This window comes from Nycticebus coucang, chromosome 12 (genome assembly GCF_027406575.1).
Source record: "Nycticebus coucang isolate mNycCou1 chromosome 12, mNycCou1.pri, whole genome shotgun sequence".
Taxonomy (NCBI): Eukaryota; Metazoa; Chordata; class Mammalia; order Primates; family Lorisidae; genus Nycticebus; species Nycticebus coucang.
This window is the reverse complement of record NC_069791.1, coordinates 97,108,832-97,136,555: the sequence shown is the minus strand read 5'-3', so window position 1 is coordinate 97,136,555 and position 27,724 is coordinate 97,108,832. Positions and strand designations below refer to the sequence as shown.

The window sequence follows — 27,724 nt, the reverse complement described above, 5'->3', positions numbered from 1 at the left end:
CACCAGAGTTCCAGCTTAACACGCCGGCCGTCCAGCAGGATGGTGGTCGTCTTGTAGTCGATTCCTGCAAGGAAGCAGAGGGCTGAGGCCTTGCTACCCAGCCTGCCCAGTTCCACATGCCCAGAACAGGGTCAGGGCATCAGGGAACAGACATGCTCCTATCAGGAACAGGGCTCCTCATGGCTGTGCTGGGTGCCAGGCATTGGGCCTTTTCCCTCAAGGGGCTCTGGCCCCAGAGTACTTCCACTAGGAAATGCTCTTTAATGGGAAGCAGGTAAAATATGAGTCCAGCACACTCAGACAACAGTTTATCTCCACTCTGATCTACTTAGTATGAATTTTGAAGTTGAACTCTTAAAGGCTAATGTATTTCCGAGTTCTTGGTTTTGCTATTGCCCCCAGGTACTGACAACTGAAGTGTGCTTGGAGCATTACTGAGGATACAGTAATTTTTCTTTTTTTTTTTTTGTAGAGACAGAGTTTCACTTTATGGCCCTCAGTAGAGTGCCATGGCATCACACAGCTCACAGCAATCTCCAACTCCTGGGCTTAAGCGATTCTCTTGCCTCAGCCTCCCGAGTAGCTGGGACTACAGGCGCCCGCCACAATGCCCAGCTATATTTTTTTGTTGTTGTTGCAGTTCGGCCGGGGCCGGGTTTGAACCCACCACCCTCGGTATATGGGGCCGGCGCCCTACCGAGTGAGCCACAGGCGCCGCCCGATACAGTAATTTTTCAATTGCTATTTCTCTGGAGACCTCTCCATTTCTTTAGTTTTTATTTCTTTTTCTTTTTTTTGAGACAGAGTCTTACTATGTTACCCTCGGTAGAGTGCTGTAGTGTCACAGCTCACAGCAACCTCAAACTTCTGGGCTTAAGCCATTCTCTTGCCTCAGCCTCCCAAGTAGCTGGGACTATAGGCACTTGCTACAACGCCTGGCTATTTTTTTTTTTTTGGTTGGAGTTGTGATTGTTGTTTGGCAGGCCCAGGCTGGGTTCGAACCTGTCACCTCTGGTGTATGTGGCAGGTGCCCTAGCTGCAGAGCTATAGGCACCGAGCCTAGTTTTTATTTTTTTACAGTTTTATGGGAAAAGGTCAGTGCAAGAGAAATTGGTAGAAACAGACAGTGTTGGATACTTAATTTACATATAAACACCTTAAACTGGTTTATGGGACATCTGAAATTTTCCTAAAAGCACAGTCCCTTCCCCATGCCTTAAAACATTTGGCCTTTTTATAGCACTTGCTCCAAGAGGGCTTAGAAATGGGCATTTTTTAAACTACTGGTGCTCTCTCACAGAGAGTGTCTGTCTCTATTTGCAGGGTTCACCCTTGCAAGCTTGACCACGTGGTGTCTTTGCCTGCAGCAGTCACCCTTCTTCAGGCATCAGTGCTTCCGCCTGCATTATCCTTCTGCCTGGCCAACTCCTAACTGCACATTAAAACCTGGTTCTCATGCTTCAAAGAACACTATCAACAGAGTGAAAAATGAAATGAGAAAATGGAAGAGAATAATCTGCAAATCATACATCTTATTAGAGACTGATGTCCAAAATGGATAAAGAACCCCTACAAATCAACAACAACAACAAAAACATTCTGATTAAAAAATGGGCAGCCTCTCTTGGATCCTTGCTTCTAAAATGACAAAGAAAAGAAGGAACCATAGTTGTGCCAAAAAGGGCTGCAGTGTGTGTCTGACCTCAGGAACTGCTCCCACGACATGCCCAACGACAAAGCCATTAACAAGTTTGTCTTCAGAAATACAGTAGGGGCCACAGCCCTTTGGGGACCTTTCTGAAGTGAATGTCTTCTATGCCTGTGTGCTTCCTGAGCTGTGTGGCCTGACATCACTATGCATAGTGAGCCATGGCATGTACAGTGTAGCATGCAGGAAAACTCTCATGAGGTCCACCCTGACTTAGATCTGCACACGCTGTCCCAGGATCTCTGCCAAAGCCCATGTAAGGAGTTGAGTCCCTAAGGATGGAAGAAAAACTGTCTTCTTGGGAAAAAATGAAAATCATAATTTTTTTTAAAAAGGGCAGAGGACTCGAGTAGGTTTTCCCCCAAAGATATCTAAATAGCCAACAAGCTTAGGAAAAGAGCCTCAGCATTATTCACCATCAGGGAACCGAAAATCAAAATGACACTTCATTCCCACATCACAGCAGAACATGTGACAGCAAGTGCAGGCAAGGCTATGGAGCCCTCAGACACTGCTGGGAGTAGAAAGTAATAGTGCTCAGCAGAGTGAATGGACTTAACACCACTGAGATGCACACTTAAAATTTATACTGTATTGGGCGGTGCCTGTGGCTCAGTCGGTAAGGCGCCGGCCCCATATACCGAGGGTGGCGGGTTCAAACCCGGCCCCGGCCAAACTGCAACCAAAAAATAGCCGGGCGTTGTGGCGGACGCCTGTAGTCCCAGCTACTCAGGAGGCTGAGGCAAGGGAATTGCTTAAGCCCAGGAGTTGGAGGTTGCTGTGAGCTGTGTGAGGCCACAGCACTCTGCTGAGGGCCATAGAGGGAGACTCTGTCTCTACAAAAAAAAAAGAAAAAAAAATTTATACTGTATTTACACAATTTAAAAACTTGAGAGAAAGTTGTCTTGTGCATGTTCTGAAGCAAAACAAAACACTCTCCAGGAAAAAAGAATACACAAGGCCCATCCACCACCTTCCTGCAACCCCTTCTCCCCAGCTCCCTCTCCAGCTTCTTTGGGTGGAAGCTCCTGGAATTGTGCCAAACAGGAAGCACAAATAGAGAAGCCTTTGGCCCAGGACTTACAACCTTTTGGTCCTGGTGATTACAACTCCTGAGAAACAAACCCAGGCAAGAAGACTGTGTTGGAAATGGGCATTCCCACAAAGGCCGTGAGTGCTCCTCAAAACCAGCATCACTTCCACGCAAGAATCTGGATCAGCCAAGCAAACCCAGTGCAGGGAGACAATGCTGACACTGACTGCTCTTAGGACTTCCCCAAGCCCCAGTGCCCCTCAAAAGGAGCTGCCCTGCCATTAAGTCATCTCTAGATGGCGCTGTGCCCCCAGGCAAAGCCACAGCTGCTGTGACAGAGCTGTGCCTAGAGAAGCCTAAAGAGACCAAATTCATCACCAACAGGCCTGGGGCATAAATAAGCCTGTGCTGATACCCCATCTGATTGCCACCAATTGGAAGCACCATCCATACCCAGGCTCTGGGCAGGCTCTCCCATTGACCAGCATGAAGGTCCCCTGTGCTTTCATGACTTGGAGACAGCTGCCTCTAGGGCCTGACTCCCCTAGCCTCCTGGAGGGTGGCAAGCCTCTGCTTTGCAGTGGGTGGGGGAGCCACAGCCCATGAGGTGCCCTGAGCTCTTCCCTGTGGGACCTGCTGAGGTTCTCACTGAATACTGGTGAGGAAGAATTTCAGATTCCTACTAAACAATGTCACTATCAAAACAATTTACACAGGTGGCGCCTGTGGCTCAAAGGAGTAAGGCACCAGCCCCATATGCCAGAGGTGGCAGGTTCAAACCCAGCGCTGGCAAAAAAAAAAAAAAAAAACAATTTACACTCACTAACAGTGGCTATGATCACTGAACACAGTGGGCCAAGTGTCTTGCCCCCCAAAATCCATGGCCACAGTCCAGGGAGAGTCCTCATGGCCCCTGGATACAGCTCCCCTCTCTGCTATGCACACAACTGTTCTTTTTTTTTTTCTTTTAAGAGACAGTTTCTAGCCGGGTGTTGTGGCGGGCGCCTGTAGTCCCAGCTACTCAGGAGACTGAGGCAAGAGAATCACATAAGTCCAAGAGCTGGAGGTTGCCGTGAGCCGTGTGACGCCACAGCACTCTACCGAGGGCAGTAAAGTGAGACTCTGTCTCTACAAAAAAAAAAAAAAAAAGAAGAGACAGTTTCACTTTATCGCCCTCGGTAGAGTGCTGTAGCATCACAGCTCACAGCAACCTCCAAATCCTGGGCTTCGGCGATTCTTTTGCCTCAGCCTCCCGAGTAGCTGGGACTATAGGCACCCAGCTATTTTTTTGTTGCAGTTTGGCCAGTGCCAGGTTTGAACCTGCCGCCCTTGGTACCCTTGGTATATGGAGCCGGCACCCTACCCACTGAGCCACAGGCACCACCCAAATCTGTTCTATCTTAAAACTGCATCTCCCAGCAATACCAATACCAAGTCAATCCTGAGGGACTATGTCTTAATTTGCTCATAATTTTACCAAGAGTTGTTCACTACTCTGATAACACCAACACCAGAGATACTTTGCCTGCTGCCTTCTCAGTTTCTGTATCCAAGCCCTGACTTAATTAAATACAAATGATTTTATTATAAATCATGCACATTTCTTCCTCATCTTATAGACATGTATGTAAATGTAAATGTTTTATGAGTATAAGGTAGGATATACATTTGTAAGCTCTTTTTTTTCTTTGTTTTTTTTTTTGAGACAGACTCTCTGTGCCCTGGGTAGAGGGGTGGCATCACAGCTCACAGCAACCTCAAACTCTTGGGCTCAAGAGATCTTCTTGCCTCAGCCTCCTAAGTAGCTGGGACTATAGGCGCCCACCACAACGCCCGGCTAGGTTTTCTATATTTAGTAGAGACAGGGTCTTGCTCTTGCTCAGGCTGGTCTCAAATTCCTGAACTCAAGCAATCCACCCGCCTCAGCCTCCCAGGGTGCTAGGATTATAGGCCCGAGTCATTGTGCCCAGGTGTAAACTGTTTCTTTGCAGGACTGAAAAAGGAATACTAAAAACTACATGCAGAAGGGCCCAAGATCTGACAGGGACAAGAGCCACACACATGACTGTCTACACTGGTGTCCTGACTTCCCAGGCTCCGGGACTACAGCAGAGGCAGGGGAGGATCTAAGCACATAACAGCTGCCAGGCTCAGGTGGGGGAGCCACCAGAGGAGCAGGGACATGAAATCACCTGGCTGGCAACTCAGTTGCTGCAAACGGGTATTTTATAGCATGGATTCTGAGAAGCATGGAGAAGGAAAGAAGGAGGAATAGGCACCCAAAAGACACTAAACTTGACTTCCCAAGTGTGCCTTTGTTGTTTTGTTTTTGCAGTTTTTGGCCAGGGCTGGGTTTGAACCTGCTACCTCTGGTATATGGGGCCAGTGCCCTACTCCTGGGAGCCACAGGTGCTGTTCTATGCCTCTGTTTGTCAGTCACTAATGTCCTGGTGATTTGGGGAGTTGACCATGGCACCCAAGTTCCCGCCCATGGAGACCCATTTCCCTAAGGGCTGTAAGTGCAGAGTGGCTGGGGAAGCAATGGAGGAAAGTGGGGCCTAAGCCTGCAATGGCCACTCTTTGCTTGGGAGTACATCTGGCCACCAGGGGGGAGTTTCTAGGGCTTACTCAGCCAGTCCATCAGGGACAATCTGTTGTGAGCAGTGTGCAGCAGTGTGCTTACAGGGACATTCTGCAGCTAGAGAAACTAGCACAAACCTGGCACAGATTTCTGCCAGGAATCACCTGACAGGTCCAGAGCAGGATACAAAGCCCACTTTTTGCCTATCTGCCCCTTCTTCAGAGGGCTCCACTAATGCAAGCATGTCTGTGACCGTCAGGAAGATATACCCCAAAGAAAATCCATCTTTACTGTACCCCCTAGAGAATTATAAAGTAATCAGGATAGGAGTAAAAAACATACACCAAAAAGAGAGCTCATAATTCTCAGATATCTGTTTAATTATGATCTTACCACTCAGCTTTATTTTGGGTATATAAATCAAGATTGCTGAATTTTTTTTTTTTTTTTTTGAGACAGAGCCTCAAGCTGTTGCCCTGGGTAGAGTGCCATGGCATCACAGCTCACAGCAACCTCCAACACCTGGGCTCAAGTGATTCTCCTGCCTCCACCTCCCAAGTAGCTGGGACTATAGGCGCCCGCCACAATACCCAGCTATTTTTTGGTTGTAGCCATCATTGTTGTTTGGCGGGTCCGGGCTGGATTCAAATCCGCCAGCTCAGGTGTATGTGGCTGGCGCCTTACCCGCTTGAGCCACAGGCGCCAAGCCTGCTGAATTTTTTTAAATTGGATTTTTTCTTTTTTTGGGGGGGGGGGACAGAGTCTCACTATGTCACCCTTAGTAGAGTGCCATGGCATCACAGCTCACAGCAACCTCAAACTCTTGGGCTTAAGTAATTCTCTTCCTCAGCCTCCCAAGCAGCTGGGACTACAGGTGCTCACCACAACACCCAGCTATTTTTTTGTGGTAGTTGTCACTGTTGTTTTTAGCAGGCCCAGGCTGGGTTCGAACCCACCAGCTCTGGTGTATGTGGCCGGCACCCTCACCACTGAGATACTGGTGCCCAGCTGATTTACTTCAACCCAACATGCCACCCAGCCCAGACACCCAGCTTCAGGGGACGGGAAGTATTCCTCACATGCCTGGTCCAAACTAAGTGTGGACAACCTAAATGGAGCAGGGTGAGGAGGGTGCCCCCTGAACAGACAATAGATATGCCACGGTTTCATTCTGCCCGAGATTCAGAAGAAACAAATGTCAAATTATCCATCTACTTTCCAACATAATTAAAAGCTACAAGATAACTTATTAAAAATTCATTGAACAAAAAATGATTAATAAAAGACTAGATTAAGAATGAAACAGAAAATGGTAATTGACGGCTGTTCCTTGCTGTATTTAAGTTGAGCATCTGACACTGGAATGCCCAACTTGCGTTAAAGGGAAAGACCTGCATACAGAGGGAGTCCACACATCCAACCCCAACAGGTTTTTCCTGCTGTGTAGCTCAGTCTGTATAAGTTGGGCTCTCTTGGGTGGGGCCAGAAGCACTCCCTGGGAGGGTGTGGATGTGGGCAGGCAGCCCTGCTGATGACTTTCCATGGCAGTCCCAGATGGTTTTTGTTTTATTTTTGCAGTTTTTGGCCAGGACTGGGTTTGAACCCGCCACTTCCAGTATATGGGGCTGGTGCCCTACTCCTTTGAGCCACAGGCGCTGCCACCCAGATGTCTTTTTTTTGAGACAGAGTCTCAACTTGTTGCCCTCAGTAGAGTGCCATGGCCATAGCTCACAGCAACCTCCAACTCTTGGGCTCAAGCTATCATCTTGCCTCAGTTTATTATTTTTATTTATTTATTTATTTATTGCAGTTTTTGACCAGGGGCTGGGTTTGAACCCACCACCTCCGGTATATGGGGCTGGCGCCCTACTCCTTGAGCCACAGGCACCACCCAGTTTTGTGTTGTTTTTTTTTTTTGTAGAGACAGAGTCTCACTTTATTGCCCTCGGTAGAATGCCGTTTTGTCACACAGCTCACAGCAACCTCCAACTCCTGGGCTTAGGCGATTCTCCTGCCTCAGCCTTCCGAGTAGCTGGGACTACAGGCGCCCGCCACAACGCCCAGCTATTTTTTTGTTGCAGTTTGGCCGGGGCTGGGTTTGAACTTGCCACCCGCGGTATATGGGGCCGGCACCCTGCTCACTGAGCCACAGGCGCTGCCCTCCACCCAGTTTTTTATTTTTAGTAGAGATGGAGTCTCATTTTTGCTCAGGCTAGTCTCGAACGCCTGAGCTCAGGCAATCCACACACCTTGGCCTCCCAGAGTGCTAGGATTATAGGCGTGAGCCACCATGCCCAGCCTGGGAGTCCCAGATCTTACTTCCCAGGATGCAGGGCCCACATCAGGCTGTCTGGACGTAGTGTGCACACACATGATCCTAACACAGTGTCCAAGGCAAATGGAAGCATCAGGGGAGGTGGCTGCTTTTTCTTGATGTGTCACTCCTTAGGGAGACAAAAGAAGCTCCTGCCAAGTTTCCAGAGATAGACAAAAAGCAAAAGAGGAATGTCTGGGTATTCCAGAAAAAGCTTTCCATTAAGCAGGTAGATGTGTAGAGGTGCTGTGGGACTCAGCCACCCCAGCCACCCCCTCTGAAGCCACACAGTCTTCCTGCCAACACTGCCAGAACTGGTCTTTACATTTGCTCTCCCACACACCTATGCCAAAGAAACCTGCCTCTCCCACAATGCATGCAGACCTGGTGACAGAAGAGGGGAGTCCACAAGTCTTCAGTGAGCAGCTCACTGAGACAGTGCTGAGCAGTGTGGTAGGCACTTCAGGTCAGGGTGGATGGGACTTGAAACTTGCTTCTACCAACGGAACACAGCCAAGGTGAGGGGTGTCCCTTCTGTGACTATGTTACATGAGACTGAGATTTGGTCTTGCTGGCTCCATGAAGTGCACAGTCCAATGGAGAGACCCACATGGCCAGGTACTGGGGATGGCTGACACTGCCCTCAAAGAGCTGAGTTTGGAAGGGAACTTTCCCAGCCCAGCTTCAGAGGAGACCAGCCCCAGCTTAAACCTTGATTTGCAGCCTCTGAGAGACCCTCAGAGGGCCTGCCTAATCCGTGCTAGATTTCCTGAAACTGTGAGGCAATAAATGAGTGTTGTTTTAAACTACTCAGTTTATTTATTTATTTTTGAGACAGAGTCTCAAGTTGTTGCCCTGGGTATAGTGCTGTGGCGTCATAGCTTACAACCTCCAACTCTTGGGCTCAAAGTGATCCTCTCACATCAGTTTTTTGCTCAGGCTAGTCTCAAACTCATGAGTGGTAGGGTTACAGGCGTGAGCCACCTCACCTGGCTTATTTCAGTTTCTTTTATCTTTTTTTTTTTTAATTTTTGAGACAGAATCTTACTCTGGGGCAGTGCCTGTGGCTCAGCGAGTAGGGCATCGGCCCCATATACCGGAGGTGGCGGGTTCAAGCCCAGCCCAGCCAAAAAAAAAAAAAGGATGACACCAGAGTCTTACTCTGTCACTCTTGGTAGAGCGCTGTAGCATCACAGCTCACAGCAACCTCCAACTCTTGGGCTTAAGCAATTCTCCTGTCTCAGCCTCCCAAGTAGCTGTAGCTGGGACTACAGGCACCCGTCACAATGCCCAGCTATTTTTTGGTTGGAGCTGTCATTGTTGTTTGGCAGGCTGGGCTGGGTTTGAATCTGCCAGCTCCAATGTATGTGGCTGGTGCTCTAGCCGTTGAGCTATAGACTCCGAGCCCAGTATTTTTTTTTTTTTTTTGAGACACAGTCTCACTATATTGCCCTTGGTAGAGTGCCGTCGTCACAGCTCACAGCAATCTCAAACTCTTGGACTTAAGCGATTCTCTTGCCTCAGCCTCCCAAGTAGCTGGGACTACAGGCGCCCACCACAACGCCCAGCTATTTTTTGTTGCAGTTGTCATTGTTGTTTTAGCTAGCCTGGCCAGGTTCGAACCTGCCAGCCTCGGTGTATGTGGCTGGTGCCATCACCACTGTGCTACAAGCGCCAAGCCTATTTCAATTTCTTTTTGTTTTTTTTTTTGTAGAGACAGAGTCTCACTTTATGGCCCTCGGTAGAGTGCCATGGCATCACACAGCTCACAGCAACCTCCAACTCCTGGACCTAAGCGATTCTCTTGTCTCAGCCTCCCGAGTAGCTGGGACTACAGGCGCCCACCACAACGCCCAGCTATTTTTTTTTCTTGGTTTCAGCTGAGGCCGGGATTGAACCCGCCACCCTCTGCATATGGGGCTGGCGCCTTACCGACTGAGCCACAGGCGCCGCCCCTATTTCAATTTCTTAAACAGCAAAAGGTAACTAAAACAAGCAGTACCTGATAGAAAGGTACAAACACCCTCCTTTGACCCAGCCACTAAGCCTACAAAAATCTATCAAAACTAACAACCAGGCCGGCGCCTGTGGCTCAAAGGAGTAGGGCGCCGGCCCCATATGCCAGAGGTGGCAGGTTCAAACCCAGCCCGGCCAAAAACAAAAAACAACAACAAAAACCTAACAAACAGAACTTTTCAAAGGATGCAGTCAACAGAATAATGGCCTCCTGTGCTGTCCATGTCCTAGTCCCTAGAACCTGTGAATGTGTTACTTTATAGGACAAAAGGGACTCTAAAGAAAAGACTAAGGTATGGACCTTGAGATCAGAGATTATCCTGAATTTTCTGGGTAGGACCAATTAATAACATGAGTCCTTAAATGCCTGTCCTGGCTGAGTTAGGGCCAAGATAGGAGAGATTCAAAGTGTGAGAGGAACCTGACCCACCATCCTTGGCTTTGCAGATGGAGCAAAGGGCCCTATGTGAAGACTGTGGGGTGGGCAACCTCTAGAACAGAGATTTTCTTTTTCTTTCTTTTCTTTTTTTGGCAGTTTTTGGCCAGGGCTGGGTTTGAACCTGCCACCTTTGGCATATGGGGCTGGCGTCCTATTCCTTTGAGCCACAGGGGCTGCGCCGGATTTTTTTTCTTTTTGGCCGGGCTTGAACTCACCACCTTCAGTATATGGGGCTGGTGCCCTACTCCTTGAACCACAGGTGACACTTGTTTTTCTTTTTCTTCTCTTTTCTTTCTTTTTTTTTTTCCAGAGTCTCACTCTGTGCACTGGGTAGAGCACCATGCCATCATAACTCACAGCAACCTCAAACTTTGGGGCTCAAGTAATCCTCTTGCCTCAGCCTCCTAAGTAGCTGAGGCTACAGGCACCTGCCACAATACTTGGCTAGTTTTTCTATATTTAGTAGAGACAGGGGCTCACTCTTGCTCAGGCTGGTCTCAAACTCCTGAGCTCAAGCAATCCACCTACCTTGGCCTCCCAGAGTACTAGGATTACAGATGTGAGCCACCGTGCCTAACCCTTTTTTTAAAATTGTTATTATTTTTTTTTTGAGACAAAGTCTCAAGCTGTCACCCTGGGTAATGCACCATGGTATCATAGCTCATAGCAGCCTCCAACTCAGGCAGTGATTCTCTTGCCTCAGTTTTTCTTTTCTTTTCTTTCTTTTTTTTTTTTTTTGAGACAGAGTCTCACTATGTTGCCCTTGGTAGAGTGTGGTGGTGTCACAGCTCTGTGACACCTCAAACTCTTGGGCTTAAGCGATTCTCTTGCCTCAGCCTCCCAAGTAGCTGGGACCACAGGCGCCCGCCACAATGCTCCCCACAACGCGCGACTATTTTTCTGTTGCAATTGTCATTGTTGCTTAGCTGGCCCGAACTGGGATGGAACCCTTGGTGTATGTAGTGCTCTGGCATACAGCTATGCTACGGGCACCGAGCCAATTTTTCTATTTTTAATAGAGACAGGGTCTCGCTTTTGCTCAGGCTGTCTCAAACTCCTTTTTCTTTTTCATTTTTTTTTTTTTTTTGAGATAAGAGTCTCACTCTGCCACCCTGAGTATAGCGCCATGGCATCAACATAGCTCACAGCAACCTCAAACTCAGGGGTTCGAGCAATCCTCTTGCCTCAGCCTCCTGAGTAGCTGGGACTATAGGCACCTGCCACAACACTTGGCTAATTTTTCTACTTTTAGTAGAGATGGGGTCTCACTCTTACTCAAGCTGGTCTCAAACAGAACAGAGATTTTCAACTGGTCTTCTGCGGCACACTGGTGTACTGTGGGAAGCTCTTAGATGTACCATTACATATTTTAAAGATTGGCTCAGTGCCCGTAGCTCAGTGGTTAGGGCACTGGCCACATATACCAAGGCAGGCAGGTCTGAACCTGGCCCAGGCCTGCTAAACAACAATAATAACTACAACCAAAAAATAGCTGAGCACTGTGGTGAGTGCCTGTAGTCCCAGCTACTTGGGAAGCTATGGCAAGAGAATCGCTTAAGCCCAAGAGTTTGAGGTTGCTGTGAGCTATGACGTCACAGCACCCCACCACCGAGGGCAACATAGTAAGACTCTGTCTCAAAAAAAAAAAAGAAAAATTTTAAAGATCATTAATATAATTATTTTCAAAAGAAGTTCAAAACACAGTAAGTATATTCTTAAACTGTATTTTTATCAATATAATTTAAATGTGCCACAGAACTTTATAGGTTCAAGTGTGCTGTGAGATAAAAAAGGTTGAAAAACATTGCCCTAGAAGCTGAGAAAGACCCTCAAGTTACGGCCAGCAAGGAGACAAGGACCACAGTCCTATCACCCCATGAGCAAGGAAACAGATCCTCCTCTAGTTGGCAAAAAGCAGTGTCCCCACCAACACCTTGATTTTAGCACAAGGACATCCACATCAGAATGAGAACCCATAGAAGTGTGAAATAATGTTACAATATAACAGAAAAGGAATACAAAGGTGCAAAAGTAACTAAAGGCTATTTACTTATTTTTTATTAAAAATAAACTGTATACAGGGGCGGCGCCTGTGGCTCAGTGTGTAGGGCGCCGGCCCCATATGCCGAGGGTGGCGGGTTCAAACCCGGCCCCAGCCAAACTGCAACAAAAAAATAGCTGGGCGTTGTGGCGGGCGCCTGTAGTCCCAGCCACTCGGGAGGCTGAGGCAAGAGAATCGCGTAAGCCCGAGAGTTAGAGGTTGCTGTGAGCTGTGTGATGCCACGGCACTCTACCGGAGGGCGGTACAGTGAGACTCTGTCTCTACAAAAAAAAATAAAAATAAAAATAAACTGTATACAGACTAAAAATCTACCCACTGGGGAATAGTTAAAACAGAAAGTGTCTCTATAGGATGGAATGTTCTATGGCTGTTACAAAGAAACAGGCACTAGCAGATTAGCTTCACTAAAATGGAAGGTGGACTTAGAACAAAGGGAACTCTAACTCCCTCTTGGCGAGACAAGAAATCATCCAATGCTCTGGAAAACTGGCAGTGTACTGAGTTTGAATATATGCACACCCTACCACCCAGTACTTCTATTTTTTTGTCACACTCAGTAGAGTGCTGTGGCATCACACCTCGTAGCAACCTCCAGCTCTTGGGCTTAGGCGATTCTCTTGCCTCAGACTCTCAAGTAGCTGGGACTACAGGCACCCACCACAACACCCAGCTGTTTTTTTGTTGCAGTTTGGCCAGAGCCGGGTTCAAACTCGCCACCCTTGGTATATGGGGTTGGCGCCCTACTCATTGAGCCACAGGCGCCACCCCCATCCAGTACTTCTTCTTTTTTTTTTTTTTTTTGCAGTTTTTGGCCAGGGCTGGGTTTGTACTCACCACCTCTGGCATATGGGGCCGGTGACCTTTGAGCCACGGGCACCACCCAGTACTTCTAATCTTCAGTATATCCCCAACAGAAAGGTGTCCATGTGTTCACCAAAAAACATGTATATGAGAATTTTCATAGGAGCACTATTCAGAATGACCCAAACATGGAAACTGTCCAAAGCTTATCTACAGAAGAACAGATAGCTACATTAGTCGTACTCACAAATGGAAAGCCATACAACACAAAGAAGGAGTTAAGGTACACACAACTACATAGGCGAATCTCTTATAAAAAAAGTGTTGAAAGAAAGAAGCCAGACACAAAAGAGTTACACACTGTGTGACTCCATTTATACAAAAGATCTAGAAATTGCAAACCAGTCTATTGTAATACTAAGATAAGTGGTTGCTAGATCTGGGAGCCGGGAGAAAAACAGCTGACATCAAATATTGACAAATGTGGAGCAACTAGAACTCTCATGCATTGCTGATGGGAATGCAAAATGATAGAGCTATTTTAGAAAATGCTTTGGCAATTTCTTATAAATAAAATAATGGCTGGGAGTCCATAGCTCAGTGGTTAGGAAGCTGGCCACATGCACCAGGGCTGGTGGGTCCAAACCCAGCCTGGACCTGCTTAACAAAAAAATAATAGGGCGGTGCCTATGGCTCAAAGGAGTAGGGCACCAGCCCCATATGCTGGAGATGGCAGGTTCAAACCCAGCCCCGGCCAAAAACTACAAAAAAAAAAAAAAACCCAGGTGTTGTGGAAGGTGCATGTAGTCCCAGCTACTAGGGAGGCTAAGGCAAGAGAATCACTTGAGCCCAGGAGTTTGAGGTTGCTGTGAGCTATGATGTAACAGTACTCTACAGAGAGTGACAAAGTGAGACTCTGTCTCAATAAAAAAATAAAATAAAATAAAATAGCTTGCTCTCAGCCATCATGGCAGCTGGTCTTGGTTGGGGCCTGTCCTGCATCTAAGGCAGGAAGATGGTGGCCACAAAGAAGACAAAAAAGTAGCTGGAGTCAATCAACTCAAGGCTCCAACTTGTTATGAAAAGTGGAAAGTATGTGCTGGGGTACAAGCACACTTTGAAGATTATCAGACTAGGCAAAGCAAAAGTGGTCATCCTTACTAACAACTGCCCAGCTTTCAGGAAATCTGAAATAGAGTACTATGCCATGTTAGCCAAAACTGGTGTTAATCACTAAGTGGCAATAATATCGAATGGGGCACAGCATGTAGAAAATACTAGAGTATGCACACTGGTCATCATCAATCCAGGTGACTCTGATATCATTAGAAGCATGCCAGAACAGACGGTGAAAAGTAAATCATGTATTTTTTTCTTTAATAAAACTTGCCAGACCTTGTTTTAAATAAATAAATAATAAAATAAAATAAAAAATAAACTACTGGCTTGGCGCCTGTGGCTCAAGCAGCTAAGGCGCCAGCCACATACACCTGAGCTGGCGGGTTCAAATCCAGCCCAGGCCCGCCAAACAACAATGATGGCTGCAACCAAAAAATAGCCAGGCCTTGTGGTGGGCGCCTATAGTCCCAGCTATTTGGGAGGCTAAGGCAAGAGAATCGCTTGAGCCCAGGAGTTAGTTGGAGGTTGCTGTGAGCTGTGATGCTACGGCACTCTACCCAGGGTGACAGCTTGAGGCTCTGTCTCAAAAATAAATACTACTGTTTTGTTTTGTTTTGAGATACAGTCTTGCTCCATTGTCCAGGCTAGAGTTACAGTGGCATCATCAGATCTCCCTACCACCTCAAACGTCTGGACTCCTCCTGCCTCAGCCTGCTGAATTGCTAGGACTACAGGTGTGTACCACTGTGCAAAGCTAATTGTCCTATTTTTAGTAGAGTCAGGGTCTTGCTTTTACTCAGGCTGGTCATGAGTGATTCTCCCACCTTGGCCCCCCAGTTCATAGGTTTGAGCCACCACACCCAGCCTAAATTACTAATTTGTACATCATGAATGAATTCCAAAAATATGCTGAGCAAAAGAAACCAGACACAAGAATATAGTGTATGATTCAATTTCTATGACATCTGGAGCAGGAAAAGTAATCTATAGTGACAGAAAACAGACCAGTGGTGGCTGAGGAACTGACTTTATATGGGCATAAAAGACTTTCTGGGAGGGGTGGAAATATTCCATATCTTGATGAGGGGAGTGGCCACCCTGTATACATCTGTCAAAACTCAAAGAACTGTACACTTAAAATGGGCACATTAGGCTGGGCACCATAGCACAGTGGTGAGGGCGTCAGCCACAAACACCAAGGGTGGTGGGTTCAAACCAGCCCGATGGCAACTTCACCAAAAAATAGCTGGGCATTGTGGCAGGTGCCTTTAGTTCCAGCTATTTGGGAGGCTGAGGTAAGAGAATTGCTTAAGCCCAAGAGTTTGAGGTTGCTGTGAGCTGTGACACCATGGCACTCTACCAAGGGCAACATAGTGAGACCCTGTCTCAAAAAAAAAGCGCACATTATATATTACCTCAATAAACTGATTTTAAAAAATTAAACTCAAAGGTATTAATATACTTTGAATTTAGATGGATCTTTTAAAGATGAATGGATTGAATTATCCTACAAAGTGAGGCTAAACACAGATCAGAGCCAGAAGGGAAGGCACTGCCTGTCCCTGGAGAGATGTAGGGACCCAAATGCTGAGCATCTGAGGCCTGGTCTTCATGCTCCGGGGAACTGGCACCCAGCCCTGTTATGTTACACTGTATGGATATTCTCAGAAACAATGACCCACGTCTGCAAACTGGATCGGTGGCAAACTGGTGCCTGGAAAAGGAAAAGTTACCTAACAAATTTCTTTCTTTTTTTTTTTTGGAGACAGTCTCACTTTGTCACCCCTGGCAGAGTGCCATGGTGTCACAGCTCACAGCAACCTCAAACTCTTAGGCTTAAGCAGTTTTCTTGCCTCAGCCTCCCAAGTAGCTGGGATGACAGGTGCCCGCCACCACGCCCAGCTATTTTTTAGAGAGGAGGTCTCGCTCTGGCTCAGGCTGGTCTCAAACTCCTGAGCTCAGGCAATCCACTTGCCTCAGCCTCCCAGAGTGCTAGGATTACAGGTGTGAGCCACCATGCACGGCTGCTTTTCACTTGTTTAAAAAAATTAAAAAGGGGAGGCGCCTGTGGCTCAGTAGGGCGCCGGCCCCATATGCCAAGGGTGGCGGGTTCAAACCCAGCCCCGGCCAAACTGCAACAAAAAAAAAAATAGCCGGGTGTTGTGGCGGGCGCCTGTAGTCCCAGCTGCTTGGGAGGCTGAGGCAAGAGAATCGCGTAAGCCCAAGAGTTAGAGGTTGCTGTGAGCCATGTGACGCCATGGCACTCTACCCAAGGGCGGTACAGTGAGACTCTGTCTCTACAAAAAAAAAAAAAAAATGAATAAAAGGAGTGGCTGGGTGCAGTGGCTCATGCCTGTAATCCCAGCCCTCTGAAAAGCTGAAGCAGGAAGACAGCCTGAGCTCAGGAGTTCAAGATCAGCAGGAGCAAGAGTGAGACTCCATCTCTACTAAAAAATTGGCTCAGCATCTGTAGCTCAGCAGCTAGGGTGCCGGCCACATACACCAGGGCTGGCGGGTTCGAACCCGGCCGGAGCCTGCCAAACAATGACAACTACAACAAAAAAAATAGCTGGGCATTGTGGCAGGCACCTGTAATCCCAGCTACTCAGGAGACTGAGGCAAGAAAACTGCTTAATCCCAAGAGTTTGAGGTTGCTGTGAGCTGTGACACCATAGCACTCTACCGAGGGCGACATAATAAGACTGTCTCAAAAAAAGAAAAGAAATAAAAGAAAAGAAAAAGAAAAATATTAGCGAGGCATTGTAGTGGGCACCTATCATCCCAGCTCTTGGGAGGCTGAGGCAAGAGGATCGCCTGAGCCCAAGAGTTGAAGGTTGCTGTGAGCTATGACACCCGGCACTCTACCCAGGACAACAGAGTGAAACTCTGTCTCAAAAAAAACCCAAAACAACCAAACAAACAAAAAATAATTGTTAAACTCAATGGGTCAGGTGAATGTTCATCTTGTTATTCTTTTTTTTTTGGCCAGGGCTGGGTTTGAACCCACTACCTCCGGCATATGGGACTGGCGCCCTACTCCTTGAGCCACAGGCGCCACCCACATCTTGTTATTCTTTATGCTTTGCATATGCTGTTATTATTATGATTATAATTTTGCATGTACTTCATATTTAATAAAAATTAATTGTTTTTCTTGTAGAGACTCTATAGAGGCAGAGTCTCACTTTATCACCTTCAGTAGAGTGCCATGGTGTCACACAGCTCACAGCAACCTCCAACTCCTGGGCTTAAGCGATTCTCTTACCTCAGCCTCCCAAGTAGCTGGGAATATAGGCGCTCGCCAAAACGCCCAGCTATTTTTTTGTTACAGTTTTGGCCAGGGCCAGGTTTGAATCCGCCACCCTCAGTATATGGGGCTGGCAACCTACCCACTGAGCCACAGGCGCCTCCCTTAATAAAAGTATTTTAAAAAGTTGATATAATAGGGTGGTGCCTGTGGCTCAAAGAAGTAGGGTGCTGGCTCCATATGCTGGAGGTGGCGGGTTCAAACCAAGCCCCGGCCAAAAACTGCAAAAAAAAAAAAAAAAAAAGCTCTCCCTACAAAACAACTCAGCCTCCTTAGAGAAACAGCCAATTCCAGGGCAGGCAGACCCACATGTGCTTGAAGTACTTACTGGATTGCACCAGAAAGCAGGGGACATTCTGGGAACACAGGGCACAGCCAAAGACATAGGCCCCAGTATCAAGGGACCAGGCTTGGTGGCTTATGCCTGTAATCCTAGCACTCCGGGAGGCCAAGAAGGGTGGATTGTCTGAGCTCAGGAGTTCCAGACCAGCCTGAACAAGAGTGAGACCCTATCTCTACTAAAAATAGAAAAACCAGCCAGGCACTGTGGTGGGCACCTATAGTCCCAGCTACACAGAAGGCTGAGGGAAGAGGATCACTTGAGCCCAAGAGTTGAGGTTGCTGTGAGCTATGATGATGCCATGGTACTCTACTCAGGGTGACAGAGTGAGACTCTGTTTCAACAAAAACAAAAACAAAGGGTGGTGCCTATGGCTCAAAGGAGTAGGGCACCAGCCCCATATGCCAGAGGTGGTGGGTTCAAACCCAGCCCTGGCCAAAAACTGCAAAAAAAAAATAATAATAATAAAATAAAATAGAAATAAATAAATAAAAGGCAAAAAAAAAAAAAAATGGGGCTACATGAATGCCAAACCAAAGACAGGAAAGGGTTATCCATGATGAAGGAACAAAACTTGCTGAGTCCATACTGACCTAAACCCAAGAAATGCCTATTTGCAAAAGCAGCCAAGCCAGCAGGCAGATGGAGGAGATGTGGCAGCAATGGGTAGCCACCACTCCCTAAGTGAAACAATGAGGCAAGAATCATTGACATCAGTTGACTTGGTGTCCAATAACCCCTCTAGGCTAAGAATCGAGTGAATACATGAGAAAACACGTCTCAGGACCAAAGAGATGTCTGTCCGCAGGGCAGCGACTAGGGATGAGACCAGCAAGCTATCAGGTCCTTCCCCTTCTCCTGACTCCAGCTCACAGCTCATAGGTTCTGCCACCATGGTTTGGGCAGAACTTAGCCTGCAGGATGCTGCAGGAGTACAGGCAGAGCAGCGTCCCACATATGTAGCACCACTCTCTCCTCTCCTGCAGCAGAGATTTTCTAGAACTTTAGCACAGAACCTTAGCAACCCTGGTGTCACTGCACTCATTCAGTCCTCTAAGCCTATTCAAAGCGTTTTGAATCCCCAAAGTCATTTACCTTGTTACCCATCCTCCCAAATAAGCACTCACTCCATCTTGACCCAAGGGACAGATACTACTATCATTCAGGCGAGAGCCCAATAGGGACCACGAGAAGGAAGCTCATGAATTACACACACTACCAGGTGTCCCTGGAAGGAATGTGGTCACCTCAGCAATGGCTTTGCCATCCACCCCCTGAGAACCACCAGCCGTGTGTTCTGAGCCAAGATGCATGGCTTCTCCACCTCACAAACAGTTCTCAACTGGCACAGGGCCCCGTCCAGGGTTGACACTAAGTTCTGGCATCCAGCCAGAAATGTTTACAAATTGTAAAATGCCTGTCATTTCTTTCTCTTTTTTTGCAGTTTTTGGCTGGGTTTGGGTTTGAACCCGCCACCTCCGGCATATGGGGGCGGCTACTCCGTTGAGCCACAGGCATCACTCAATGCCTATCATTTCTAATATGCAGGTCTTCTTTCATCTTCTGCTTCCTCAAAGTAGCCAGGAGCATGCTACCCACCTGGGGATTCAAATTCTTCTCAAACTCCTTGGTTTGAGGGCCACATTCATTGTGAAAAAGGTAGAGGCCATCCAGGAGCCGGGCAACTCTGCTTCCTTCCTGTCACTTACAAATGTAGGACCAACTCTTCCTTGTACCCAGCAGCCCTTTCCACAGCTCCTGGCTTCTCTCACACGGCACCTTCAGCACACCTTGGTTACAATACCCTTCTAGAAGCCACTACACACCTCTACTCCCTATGCACCATCCTGAGGGCCTGGCTGCTCCCGAGTACCTCCCCATCATCTCCCTGCTATTAAAACGTGTAGCACCTTGATGGGTAGAAAGCCCTCTGCTGCAAAAATACCTGGTCACATCCACTGTCTTCCTGTTTGCACCCTTGGGTCCCCAAGACCTTCATGGCACCATTGCCCCACTCTCTCCTCTACATTCTGGAGAACAAATGTCCATAGATCAATATTATGATCTTAGTAAAAAAGAACTGTGTACTGTAGACATCAGAGTTTGCCTATCATTCCAGGTGGATGAGTTCACTTATTTTCTTGTATTTACCATCACTACCAAAAGGACTGAAGGGGCCACTTTTTCACCTACTTTCTGCCCCTAAGGATGACCCCACAGACCTCAGTGTTGGCACGGCCAGCCCTCCTCCTGCAGCTGCTGGTCCCTAAAACCTGGATTCTGTGATTTGAACATTGTTTTCCTGACTGCTAGGGTAGTAAATCCTAATGGTGTACTTTTTGTTTCTTCTTGCATTCTATTTTCTTTCTCTCTCTCTCTTTTTTTTTTTTTTTGTGAGACAGAGTTTCACTCTGCTGCCCAGGCTAAAATGCTGTGGCTTCAGTGTCGTTCATAGCAACCTCAAACTCCTAGGCTCAAGAGATCCTCCTGATGTGTTGGGAACACAAGTGTGAGCCTCCATGCCCAGCTTCTTCTTGCATTCTTTCTGCTGCTTTCTCTACACCAGGACAATGGACACTGAAGACCTTTCCTCGTCACTCTCCCCAAATGCCTGATGGATGACATGCTTGCCAACATGGTCCCCAAGTCACAATACCTCTCAGTACATGGCATGCATACTGGGCACTGTCTGCACAAAGGACCTAGGTGAGACTCCACCCCCTTCCTGCTCCATGTCAACTCACTTATGGTCTCCAGACCTAGGTAAGTGGTAGCTTTTCAGGGACCAGCTATTTTTCACCTTCCTAGTTGCAATCTTCAAACAGAACAGGACGCAAAAGTACTTGCAAGGACTCTAATCCTTCCTTTTGCGTCCTTCCCACCCACTTCTCAGCTCCCTGATATGGTTTCCTTCCTGAAATACTGTTAAATTTAGTTCATCATCCAAGCCACAAGCAACTGGGCCAATGGAAAAGATGACATGTGTACATAATACAGAATTTCAACTTTGACCACACAACCCTATAAGAGAGACCCAGTTGGCACTGCTGTGTACCTGCCATGCAATTTGCTCTGTTATCTGCTAGAGCTTACAGCAAGTGTCAAAGATTGGAGAAAACTTAAAATTAAACATTCTACCACTAACTTAACTGTTTTCTGAAAATTTAGGAAAGACCATGCAGTACAACTTACAAAGCAGCACAATTAGGGTAACTTCAACCAGATAGAGACTCAGTCCCTTCCAGCCCATCATCCCCTCAGGTGGGGACAGGTTTATCTTCATAACAAGCAGAAATGTGAGTATCTCCAGCAAAGATGTATACAATCTTTCCACACATAAGACGGATCTAGGAGTAGCCTCTGGAAACCTTCCTAGAAACTGGTGGTTTGCTGACCCTGGGAGCTCTCCAGCCCTGCTCTACTGAAAGCAGCTGGTAGGGAGGCAGGAAGGGCAGGAGAAGCACAGAGAAGGGAGAAGAGGTGGCTTTGATGACTGGACTCAGGCCACAGAGCAAATGGAAGAGGCAGCCTCTGACCAGGGACAAGGGTGTCTGCCCAGGAAGGCAGGAAAGCAGCAGATTTGGAAGGAAGCGGGCTGGATCTCTAAGTTCAGAAGACAAGTGGTACTCCCACTTAGGGAATTTGGGAAAGGGCCAGAGCACCTTGGTGACCCCCAGCAGGTCCCGTGTCACAGCACCACTGGCCTAGCTTACTCATGTTCATCACAGGACCCACCACAGGTGCTCGCCTCCATCATCCTGACCCCCACGTCCACACCCTTCCTACAGACTCCCACACACTGCACTTCCCAAAGCTGGCCACAATGCATCTTCACTTCAAGGTCCCCTTTCTTGTTTTCCTCAAAACTGTAAAAAAGAAAAGACTGACTCTGGCTCAGTGCCTGTAGCTCAAGTGGCTAGAGCACCAGCCACATACACCAGAGCTGGCGGGTTTGAATCCAGCCTGGGCCTGCCAAACAACAACTACAACCAGGTGTGGCAGGCACCTGTAGTCTCAGCTCCTTAGGAGCAGGAGGCAAGAGATAGCTTAAGTCCAAGAGTCTGAGGTTGCTGTGAGCTGTGACGCCACAGTATGCTACCCAGGGCGACAGCTCTGCCTCAAACCAAAAAGAAAAAAAGAAAAAACTGACTCTATTTTGTTCTCTCCTGCACCCTCAGTTCCTGGCCCAGTGCCTGCTGCATCGTAAGACACCCAGGAATAGATGATGGAACAAATGGATGAAATGAGGCAGAAAAACACAAAGTGTCAAGACTAGGCCTTGGTGAACTGTCTATAGCCACAGGGGGAAAGACTAAGGAGGTGAAACGGCACCTAACAGAGGGAGGCCAACCCCAATAAACTGCCCCAGAAAATGAGCAAATAAGCAAAACACAAGTGCCCAAGTACAGCGGAAGAGAAAGGACTTGAAAGAGTTAAGGACTTGTGGGCAGCGCCTGTGGCTCAGTGAGTAGGGCTCCAGCCCCATATACTGAGGGAGAAGGGTTCAAACCCGGGCCCCATGCCCCGGGCCAAATTGCAATAAAAAAATAACTGGGCATTGTGGCAGGCGCCTATAGTCCCTGCTACTAGGGAGGCTGAGGCAAGAGAATCGCTTAAAACCCAGGAGTTGGAGGTTGCTGTGAGCTGTGATGCCACAGTACTCTACTGAGGGCGACAAAATTAGACTCTGTCTCTAAAAAAAAGAGAGTTAAGGACTTGAAAGAGTTGGTGTGGTAACTGTGTGAACAACATCACCAGGGAATAGTTAGTACAGTGAAGCGGCACATAGGCTATTCATTCATCTAAAAGTATAAATTTATGCCTGTAATCCCAGCACTCTGGGAGGCCAAGGCACTGTGGCGGGTGCCTGTAGTTGCAGCTATTTGGGAGGCTGAGGCCAGAGGATGGCTTTAGCCCAAGAGTTTGAGATTGCTGTGAGATGCCACAGCACACTACCAGAAGCAAGAAAGTGAGATTCTGTCTCAAAAAAATAAAAGTACAAATTTAGTCAGTGCTTCCCATGTGCAAAGCTAGTGTTGAAAATAATGCAATGGATAAGACACACACGGACTGCATGGCCTAGAGATATATTTTCACTCAACAAAATGAAACAACACAGACAAGCACTTGAAGATTTAGTTTCTCCTTGAATTTGTCACCTAGGGGAGAAAGCAACCTCAAGCCATATGAGAAGAAACACTTGTAACTGTTCAGTGAAAACACAGAGCTGGAAGCAGGGAGAATACTGGTTTGGCCTCTGGGTCACTGATGTGGCCCTGTGGCCTTGGTTCCTGCAGAGAGCTCCAAAGCATATGGGGACACAGGCACACAGCGTCCCCACTCCTCCAGGACATAGCAGGCATCGTGTGGCTCCACAAACATCTCAGTGACCATCAGGCCTAACATCCATGGCAAACTTCAACAACTTCAACTTCACTTTGTATTGTCCATATTTGCCTCCTTCTCTTTCTCCCTGCAACTCCCTGGGCTCAAAGGACAGGAGCATCACTCACCAGTATCCACTAGCACTGACCGCAAAGGAGCAGAAAAGAGAAATGAAGTTATACCCATGAATTCTTCTCATCAACCCATTCTCAACCCATCCTCTAGGATGTGGGCATACAAACCACAATGTACTTGGCTAGAGGCCCCCATCACTCACACGAAGGTGTGCCATAGCACTCTACCAAGGGCAATAGCTTGAGACTCTGTCTCAAAAAAAAAAAAGAAAAAAAAAAGACTAATCGATGGTTGTTCTCTGTACCAGGTAGAATCTCTATACAAAGTGTTCTTCTGTTCTGTGCTAAAGACAGCACAGACCATATCATTATATACAGTTATGATTTAATAAAAAAATTAAAAAAAAAAAAAAAAAAGAGAGCACAGACCACTGTACTAAAACCACTGCTGGGTATTTAGAAGAAAGCAAAACCTTTCCAGGGAGGAAGGTTTCCACATCTACAGATATCCAAAAGAACAGCATACATCAACATTACTAAATATAGAAGCGGCCACAGGGGCTCTGACAGGTGCTAGGTGTGTGGCACACATCACTGCTTTAGGTGCCAGTGCTAATAAAAAAGGTCCTTTTCATGACTCACTTGTTTGTGAAGCTGGAGAGAATGATGTTTGCTCACATATCTGTTCGAGGAACATGCTACACAAGACTTCAAGCCAGGTAAGTGACCCAGTTGTGATCATGAAGGGTTTGGGCCATGTTGGAGCAGCATACCCTTCACCAGATGGGGACCTACCAGTGACAGGTCACCTGCTACCTGGTCAGAAGAGCCATGCAAGATTAGACCAAAAACAAGAAACCTGGAAACACTGACTCTGAAGGCTTCTGACAACAAAGGGGGAAAAAATATATATGTATATATCTCATAAGAAGATCAGAAATCAAAAGCTGCTATCATGACTCTCCCAAAGACGAACAAATTTGCAATGCTGAATCCTGAGAAGTAGCTGCTCCAGAGCTTCCCAAACCCAACAGTCTCCCTTAGGAAACCTGTGTATTCTCAGATCCATCAACTTCACCCTGATTAAGAGTGCTAGCTCCCTGGCTTGGTGCCTGGGGCTCAAGTGGCTAAGGTGCCAGCCACATACACCTGAGCTGGCAGTTCAAATTGGCTCACCAAACAACAATGATGGCTGCAACCAAAAAACAGCCAGGCGTTGCGGCTAGCGCCTATAGTCCCAGCCACTTGGGAGGTGGAGGCAGGAGAATCACTTGAGCCAGGAATTGGAGATTGCTGTGAGCTGTGATGCCACAGCACTCTACCCAGGGCAACAACTTGAGGCTCTGTCTCAAAGAAAAAAAAGAGTGCTAGCCCCTAGGGTAGGCAAGCCCACAACCTGACCACAAAGACCCACTCCTACTGCTCTGCATTTCTTAACCTTAAGGCCCATAGATACAGGGAGCATGTTTCCACAGCCCAGATGCTCTCCCTTCTCTACTCAATGTTGCAAGACACCTTCAGAGAACTTTAAGCGTGCCCTCACAGCACATGGAGACTTTCTTTCTTTCTTTTTTTTTTTTTTTAAACAGAGTCTCACTCTGTTTTTCTGGTAGAGTGCCATGGTGCCACAGCTCATGGCAACCTCAAATTCTTGGACTCAAGAGTTCCTCTTGCTTAGCCGGGCGTTGTGGCGGGCGCCTATAGTCCCAGCTACTCGGGAGGCTGAGGCAAGAGAATCACTTAAGCCCAGGAGTTGGAGGTTGCTGTGAGCTGTGTGAGGCCACGGCACTCTACAGAGGGCCATAAAGTGGGACTCTGTCTCTACAAAAAAAAAAAAAAAAAAAAAAAAGAGTTCCTCTTGCCTCAGCCTCCCGAGTTTGGGACTATAGGTGCCCACTACAATGCTTGGCTAATTTTTTTCTCTTTTGGTAGAGACAGGGTCTTACTCTTGCTCAGATTGGTCTTGAACTCCTGAGCTCAAGTGATCCACCCACATTGGCCTTCCAGATTGCTAGGATTACAGGTGTGAGCCACTGCGCCAGGCCACATATGGAGTCTTTCTAAGAGCAAGCTGTCCTCACCCTTTCTGGTAGATGGCCCTTCTATTGGACAAGCCCACAGTGAATCTCAGACATCTTTACAACCAGGTAGGTAGGTCTCCACACTTTACACAATACTGGCCCCACTCAGTCAGGGTGTCATAGGAAGTGTGGCAATACACCATAATCTGATGAAGGGGAAGAAGGAGGAGGAGGAGAGAAGGAGCAAAGGAAGAGGAAGCAGGGAAGAAGGAGGAAGGAGGAAAAGAAGAGGAAAGAGGGAAGAAGGAAGAAGGAGGGAAGGAAGAGATAGGAAAGGAGGGGGAAAGAGAGAAAGGTCCTGTCTCTAGCCTGTATCTGTGGGCACATGGCTGGAGTAGGGAAGCTATCTAGCAGGGCTGAGATGACCCTTAGAAGCACAAATTAACATCCCAGGAAAACACTGTGCACCTGATGAAGCCCATCCCCTCCCACGCTCTTCTGAACATGCACAAACATGCACACCATCGGCCTCCACAGAGCTGGGCTCCAGAAAGGAATGGCACTGCTGGAAAAGCAAGTTGGCCGCTCACCATCTGAACCTCACTTTCCCTCCCCAACCTAAAAAACAAACCCAGGGCTCTTTCCCTCTTGTCTCTGCAACACCTCCTCTAGGCTAAGACTGAGAGCACAAACTTCAGAGAGAACCTGGAGCTGCTATCCACTAACAAAGCTGCTCCTGGAGGAAGGGTGTGAGAGGCAGTCTAGGTAACCCAGCACCCTTGACAAGCTCAACAAAGAGTGGGAGACGTGGTATCTGTACTCCCAGCAGCTTACAAGCAAACAATTCAGCAAACAGCAAGACTGTCAGCTCAGAGCAGTCAGACAAGAGCCCAGGAAACAAAGCAAAGAGAAGTAAAGTCCATCAGGTAGACAGCACTCCCAGAGCATGGAAGGGCCTGGAAGAGCATGGAAGAGCCTGGATGTTGACTTGCTCACCAGTCCATCTGGAATCAGCACAGTCCCTCATCTTGTAAGGAAACACTCAGTCTGGCCTGGGGCCAAGCCCCCACCACCGAGGGAGCTGATCACATCAGCTCACTGTTGCTGTTAACAACCAGCGTCTCTACCTCAAATACCCAAAGGAAGAGGCACGCTCAACAAATGCTAGTGATGCGATCCATATTGTTGTGTATTTTAGCCACCCCACTGGAAGTTATAAAAGAACGTTTTATAACGTCATTACCAAGGTACCTCCCTCCAGCACAAGGCGTCCGTTCTTGGGCACTAGGTGACCAGCTCTGGGGAGCAATCTGTCCGTGGGGACAGGCCATTTGAGCATTCGGGCAAGGTGGGGAGCTGAACCGCAGGCTATACCACTACACCCAGCGGGACTCCAGGCCGGGACGCGGCCGCAGGGCCCCCCTGCTCCCTGCTCGGTCAGCACGCAGCCCCAGCTACTTGGCCTTGACCTTGCCCCCAAGTCCGCATGGGAAAGCTGCCTGCAGGACCCGTGCCTCGGACCCCTCCGACTCCCAGCCTCAGACCCAGTGTTCAGCTCCAGCAGGCCTGGAGCTGACCCAAGGCTTGGTCCAGCTGTTCCGTCCTGGCCTCTGGCCTCCACTGAGTTGACACGGTAAAAAAGGGCACCCCACAAACCTCCACAGGCCTGTGCCTGCAGGCAGCACGCTGCGGGAGGGCAGCGCCAGGCGGCCTCAGCCCTCGGACCGCGGGGCAAACAGCCGTCGCCACCCTCTCGGGGCCCGCGCAACCGGGCCCGAGCGCGGCCCGGCCCCGCGGCCTCACCATTACTGTAGGCATATGGGGATTCGGCCGCGCCGTCCTGCAGGCTCTCCAGGATCTCGCCCTTGCCCACGTCGCTGTCGCCCACCAAGAGGAACTTGAGCAGATAGTCGTAGCTCTTCACCGGACTGCCCTGCGTGCCCATCCTCGCGCCCGGTCCGGCACCCACAGCTGCAGCCTGAGGGGACCGCGGCGCGCGTCAAGGGCCGCGGCCGGGGAGGGCCCGCCGCCTCCCTGGACCGCGGGTCGCGCCCGCCGGGACCCACGTCCTCCGCCCGCGCGCTACCCGCACCCACCCGGCTCCGCCCGCCGCTCCGGTTCACCTCAGTCTCACCGCCGCCGCCCCGCCGCTTCCCGCACAGAGCCGCGCCACCGTGCCTCCCTGTCCCCGACCGCGCCGCAGCCATTGGCCCCCTGCCTCCCACCCTCCCAAGCCCATTGGCTCCTCCGCCCGTCCGTCACGTCCGCCCTGCCCCCATCATGCCCCCCCACGGCGCTGCGAGCCTCCGGTCGCCCCACCCTCCCTCTTCGCCGTTCCCATTGGTTACCCGCCGCCCGTTTTCCGCAGCCATTGGTCTATCCATCCGTCCATCACGACCTCCCCGCCCCACCGTTTTCCACACAGAGTTGCGGAGACTACGGACGCGCTACCTCGCCGCAGTCGCCATTGGCCACTCGCCTCCCAATTTCCCGGAACTATTGGCCCTCCTGAATATCCATCAGA

General features: G+C 48.5%; 1 protein-coding gene and 1 pseudogene across 2 annotated transcripts in view; one reads left to right on the top strand and one right to left on the bottom strand.

The window, feature by feature from the left end:
- The window catches only part of RAB40C (RAB40C, member RAS oncogene family), a 40,164-nt gene extending 12,763 nt beyond the window's left edge, over positions 1-27,401 (bottom strand). For both annotated transcript variants that reach the window (XM_053556914.1, XM_053556915.1), the window contains exons 1-3: positions 27,324-27,401; positions 27,004-27,178; positions 4-64 (exon numbers count right to left, since the gene is read on the bottom strand). In XM_053556914.1, coding sequence (XP_053412889.1) covers positions 4-64; positions 27,004-27,145 — 203 coding nt within the window. In that variant the 5' untranslated portion in view covers positions 27,146-27,178; positions 27,324-27,401. The remainder of the gene's footprint in view (positions 1-3; positions 65-27,003; positions 27,179-27,323) is intronic.
- Positions 9-16,134, top strand: LOC128562208 (60S ribosomal protein L30-like; annotated as a pseudogene).
- Positions 27,402-27,724: the final 323 nt, after the last annotated feature.